Source organism: Anoplopoma fimbria, chromosome 18, assembly GCF_027596085.1.
Source record: "Anoplopoma fimbria isolate UVic2021 breed Golden Eagle Sablefish chromosome 18, Afim_UVic_2022, whole genome shotgun sequence".
NCBI lineage: Eukaryota > Metazoa > Chordata > Actinopteri > Perciformes > Anoplopomatidae > Anoplopoma > Anoplopoma fimbria.
The window spans coordinates 2,103,306-2,109,537 of NC_072466.1; the positions used below are offsets into that span (position 1 = coordinate 2,103,306).

Genomic DNA, 6,232 nt, shown 5'->3' on the forward strand with positions numbered 1-6,232 from the left:
TTTACAGTAAATATCCCCAAAACTGGTTATTTAATTGGATGAAAAGTTGCAAACTAAATGAAAAGTGACTCTTAAGTTAAACAAAAAAAGGTTTTTAACTTTAAAATTCAATTATTCTCACGTTTTATTCTGTCTTGTTTTAAGACATCCATCCTTTCTGGAAAAAAGTTACTTTTTTTTCTGAGGGAAAACAAAATCTGGCATAAATAAAACATTCAAAAGTAATTATTTACTCTTCTGAAAGGGGCGTTTGTCACTCAAGAGGGCCTGTTGAGCTTTCTCAGGTTGGCATTTTGTTTCCTTCACACTGAATATATTCTGCTCTGGAATCCTTCATTCACAAAAACACCATGTTTGAGTTCCACATGTGTCTGAAGGATGTGACAGCTCTCATCTCTCTCTGTTCCTGTTACAAAGGACACAAACTAAACATTGGAACAGTAAATATCCCCAAAACTGGTCATTTAATTGGATGAAAAGTTGCAAACTAAATCAAAAAGTGACTCTTAAGTTAAACAAAAAAAGGTTTTTAACTTTAAAATGCAATTATTCTCACGTTTTATTCTGTCTTGTTTTAAGACATCCATCCTTTCTGGAAGGGAAAACAAAATCTGGCATAAATAAAACATTCAAAAGTAATTATTTACTCTTCTGAAAGGGGCGTTTGTCACTCAAGAGGGCCTGTTGAGCTTTCTCCTTTCTGGAAAAGACACTTTTTTCTGGGAAAACCAAACCTGGAACAAACCAAAAGAAGAGTGTTCTTCCTCTTGTAAAGGGGTCATGCATGGTTCAGTGGGGAAAATGAAACACCAAAGTATGGTTTACATTTTGTACTACCTTGTCATTTGCAAGTGCCTTCATCATTTCAAGTGTTGATTGTAGAAAGAAATGTTATGTTATGTTTAAAGCCGAACAGGACCTTATGAAGTGGAGTTTTCTCAGTCAGAGTTCTGGCCTCAGGCTTCACCAGCTCCAGTGGTACATGTGCAGCCCGGGATGGTGCTGCTGCAGCCCGGGATGCTCTGCACCGTACCCGGGGTGCAGCAGCGGGGAGTAGGCGCACAGAGGCAGACTCAGGCCGGACCTGAGCGTCACCTCCAGGTCGCAGGGCTTCCCATCCCGCACCAGGACCGGGATGGAGACCCTGCGACCTGGAGCGGGCAGCAGCTGCAGCGCGTCGGCCCTCTTCATCTTGTAGCGGTGGTTCTGGAACCAGATCTTCACCTGGTTCGGGGTGAGGTGGATCAGGCCGGCCAGGTGCTCCCTCTCCGGGGCGGACAGGTAACGCTGCTGCAGGAAGCGGCGCTCCAGCTCCAAAGTCTGGGCTTTGGAGAAGAGGACGCGCCGCTTTCTGCTGCGGGTCTCCGGGGACGCGTCCGTGGAGAGCTCCGGGGATCTGGACTCCAGGGAAACACCGTGCACTGCAGAGAGAGGACAGGTAATCTGATTACTCTCTGGACTCCAGGGAAACACCGTGCACTGCAGAGAGAGGACAGGTAATCTGATTAGACTCAGGGAAACTGCACTGCAGAGAGAGGACAGGTAATCTGATTACTCTCTGGACTCCAGGGAAACACCGTGCACTGCAGAGAGAGGACAGGTAATCTGATTACTCTCTGGACTCCAGGGAAACACCGTGCACTGCAGAGAGAGGACAGGTAATCTGATTACTCTCTGGACTCCAGGGAAACACCGTGCACTGCAGAGAGAGGACAGGTAATCTGATTACTCTCTGGACTCCAGGGAAACACCGTGCACTGCAGAGAGAGGACAGGTAATCTGATTACTCTCTGGACTCCAGGGAAACACCGTGCACTGCAGAGAGAGGACAGGTAATCTGATTACTCTCTGGACTCCAGGGAAACACCGTGCACTGCAGAGAGAGGACAGGTAATCTGATTACTCTCTGGACTCTAGGGAAACACCGTGCACTGCAGAGAGAGGACAGGTAATCTGATTACTCTCTGGACTCTGGTGGATTCTTTACTGTGTTTATTGTGTTTTTATTGTGTTTTATTGTGTTTTATTGTGTTTTATTGTGTTTTTATTGCTCATATGCTTATTTATAATACTTCTTTTCTTTCTTCTACTATGTCTCTTGTGTGCACTTTACCCTTTGCTGCTGTAATCCTGTAAATGTCCCCACTGCGGGACTAATAAAGGATTATCTTATTTTATCTTATCTTATCTTATCTTATCTTTGATGGATGGATTCTTTACTGTGTTTTATTGTGTTTTTATTGTGTTTTATTGTGTTTTTATTGCTCATATGCTTATTTATAATACTTATTTTCTTTCTTTTACTATGTCTCTTGTGTGCACTTTACTCTCTGCTGCTGTATTCCTGTAAATGTCCCCACTGCGGGACTAACAAAGGATTATCTTATCTTATCTTATCTTATCTTATCTTATCTTATCTTATCTTATTTTATAAAACTTTCATGACAGAAATACTGGAATCCTTCATCTAAATATCCCCAAAACTGGTTATTTAATTGGATGAAAAGTTGCAAACTAAATCAAAAGTGACTCTTAAATTAAACAAAAAAAGGTTTTTAACTTTAAAATTCAATTATTCTCACGTTTTATTCTGTCTTGTTTTAAGACATCCATCCTTTCTGGAAAAAAGTTACTTTTTTTTTCTGAGGGAAAACTAAATCTGGCATAAATAAAACATTCAAAAGTAATTATTTACTCTTCTGGAAGGGGCGTTTACTCTCTGCTGCTGTAATCCTGTAAATGTCCCCTCTTATCTTATCTTATCTTATCTTATCTTATCTTATCTTATCTTATCTTATCTTATCTTATCTTATCTTATCTTATAACAGAAACACTGGACTCCTTCCTCTACGTCAGTGACCGTGATGTGCTTTTATTCAGCTCAGGTTGGCATTTTGTTTCCTTCACACTGAATATATTCTGCTCTGGAATCCTTCATGTTTGAGTTCCACATGTGTCTGAAGGATGTGACAGCGCTCATCTCTCTCTGTTCCTGTTACAAAGGACACAAACTAAACACTGGAAACAGTTTTGAAGCATATGGCCGAGCTTAACAGTTAATATTAATAAGGGGTTAAAAGTGAGTTAATTGGTGATCAAATAACTCAATCTGCTGTAAACAGACGAGGATTCATCGATGGTCTAATGTCATTTCTTATCATTTAAATAGTATAACTGAAGTTGCATTTGCTAAATTTGATATTCAAAGTAGAAAGCATCAATTTATAAGCAGATAAATACAATTAATTATCCCATTGATTTGGCAATTACGCACGAGCAGAGGAGAGTCAGATCAAGAGTTAAGAGTCAGATTAGATATAAATAGGACTATAAAGTATATATATGATATGAATATAATAAAGTATATATATGATATGAATAGAATGTATATATAATAAAGTAATAAAGTATATATATGAATATAATGAATATAATAAAGTAATAAATATATATGATATGAATATAATAAAGTATATATATGATATGAATATAATAAAGTATATATATGATATGAATATAATAAAGTATATATATGATATGAATATAATAAATAAAGTATATATATGATATGAATATAATAAAGTATATATATGATATGAATATAATAAAGTATATATATGATATGAATATAATAAAGTATATATATGATATGAATATAATAAAGTATATATATGAATATAATGATATATAATAAATATAATAAATATATATGATATGATATATGAATAAAGTATATATATGATATGTAATAAAGTATATATATGATATGAATATAATAAAGTATATATATGATATGAATATAATAAAGTATATATATGATATGAATATAATAAAGTATATATATATATATGTATATATATATGAATATATAATAAATATATATATGATATGAATATAATAAAGTATATATATGATATGAATGTAATAAAGTATATATATATATGATATGAATAATAAAGTATATATATGAATGAATATAATAAAGTATATATATGATATGAATATAATAAAGTATATATATGATATGAATATAATAAAGTATATATATGATATGAATATAATAAAGTATATATATGATATATATAATAAAGTATATATATGATATGAATGTAATAAAGTATATATATGATATGAATATAATAAAGTATATATATGATATGAATATAATAAAGTATATATATGATATGAATGTAATAAAGTATATATATGATATGAATATAATAAAGTATATATATGATATGAATATAATAAAGATATATATATATATGATATATATAAAGTATATATATGATATGAATATAATAAAGTATATATATGATATGAATATAATAAAGTATATATATGATATGAATATAATAAAGTATATATATGATATGAATATAATAAAGTATATATATGATATGAATATAATAAAGTATATATATGATATGAATATAATAAAGTATATATATGATATGAATATAATAAAGTATATATATATATGATATGAATATAATAAAATAATAGATATATATATAAAGTATATATATGATATGAATATAATAAAGTATATATATGATATGAATATAATAAAGTATATATATGATATGAATATAATAAAGTATATATATGATATGAATATAATAAAGTATATATATGATATGAATATAATAAAGTATATATATGATATGAATATAATAAAGTATATATATGATATGAATATAATAAAGTATATATATGATATATGAATATAATAAAGTATATATATGATATGAATATAATAAAGTATATATAGATATATATAATATATATAATATATGAATAAAGTATATATATGATATGAATATAATAAAGTATATAATGAATATAATAAAGTATATATATGATATGAATATAATAAAGTATATATATATATATATATATGATATGAATATATAAATATATATATATATGAATATAATAAAGTATATATATGATATGAATATATATAAAATATAATAATATATATATATATGATATGAATATAATAAAGTATATATATGATATGAATATAATAAAGTATATATATGATATGAATATAATAAAGTATATATATGATATGTAATGTATATATATATGATATGATATATAAGTATATATATGATATGAATATAATATATATGATATGAATATAATAAAGTATATATATGATATGAATAGAATGAATATAATAAAGATATATATATATATATATATGAATATAATAAATGTATATATGATATGAATATAATAAAGTATATATATGATATGAATATAATAAATATATATATATATATATATATGAATGTAATAAAGTATATATATATAAATATATATATATGAATGTAATAAAGTATATATATGATATGAATATAATAAAATATGAATATAATAAAAGTATATATATGATATGAATAGAATAAATATATATATAATAGAATATATATATGAATATATATATATGATATGAATATAATAAATATATATGATATGAATATATAAATATATATATATATATATATGATATATAATATATATATGATATGAATGTAATAAAGTATATATATATATATATAATATATAATAGAATAATAAAGTATATATATGATATGAATATAATATATAATAGAATATAATATATATATATATATGAATAGAATATATATATGATATGAATGTAATAAAGTATATATATATATATATATATATATAGGATATGTCTTTTTAAACCAGGTGTCCTCACCTGAGAGGTGCAGGTCTCCGGACCCTCGGCTCCACCTCCTCCTCCTCTCTCTCCCTCTCTCTCCCCGCAGACACTCCGGCCGGTAAATCCCATCTTCTGCCCGGTTCCCGGTCCCTCCTCTGGGTCGTCCTCCTCGGTCTCCTCGGTCCCGGAGCAGCACCTCCCGGTCGGGTCCGGGAGATCCAGGATGTCGCGCACGGAGAAGCCCGTTTTGGTGCCAAACGCCATTACGCACGGTGCGTAAAGGGATGGAGAGGAGGAGGAGGAGGAGGAGGAGGAGGAGAGGAGGAGAGGAGGAGGAGGAGGAGGAGGAGGAGGAGGAGAGGAGGAGAGGAGGAGAGGAGGAGAGGAGGAGAGGAGGAGGAGGAGGGAGGGAGGAGGAGAGGAGGAGAGGAGGAGAGGAGGAGGAGAGAGGAGAGGAAGAGAGGAGGGAGAGGAAGAGAGAGAGGAGGAGGAGGAGAGGGAGGAGAGGAGGAGGGAGGAGGAGGAGGA

The 6,232-nt window shown here is 30.8% G+C and overlaps 1 protein-coding gene across 1 annotated transcript; it reads right to left on the reverse strand.

Moving 5' to 3' along the window:
- Nucleotides 1-963: 963 nt before the first annotated feature.
- nkx2.2b (NK2 homeobox 2b) lies at nucleotides 964-5,968 on the reverse strand. Its single transcript, XM_054619037.1, has 2 exons — nucleotides 5,764-5,968; nucleotides 964-1,421 (listed from the first exon to the last, which is right to left on the reverse strand). Exons 1-2 carry the CDS (start codon nucleotides 5,966-5,968, stop codon nucleotides 964-966), a joined length of 663 nt encoding a protein of 220 aa, XP_054475012.1.
- Nucleotides 5,969-6,232: the final 264 nt, after the last annotated feature.

What these genes read in the sequence shown, in the direction of transcription:
- nkx2.2b (XM_054619037.1), bottom strand. Translation starts at nt 5,968, where the DNA reads ATGGCGTTTGGCACCAAAACGGGCTTCTCCGTGCGCGACATCCTGGAT. An exon ending in AGGAGGAGGTGGAGCCGAGG is followed by an intron (nt 1,422 to 5,763) that starts GTCCGGAGACCT and finishes CTCTCTCTGCAG; the next exon opens with TGCACGGTGTTTCCCTGGAG.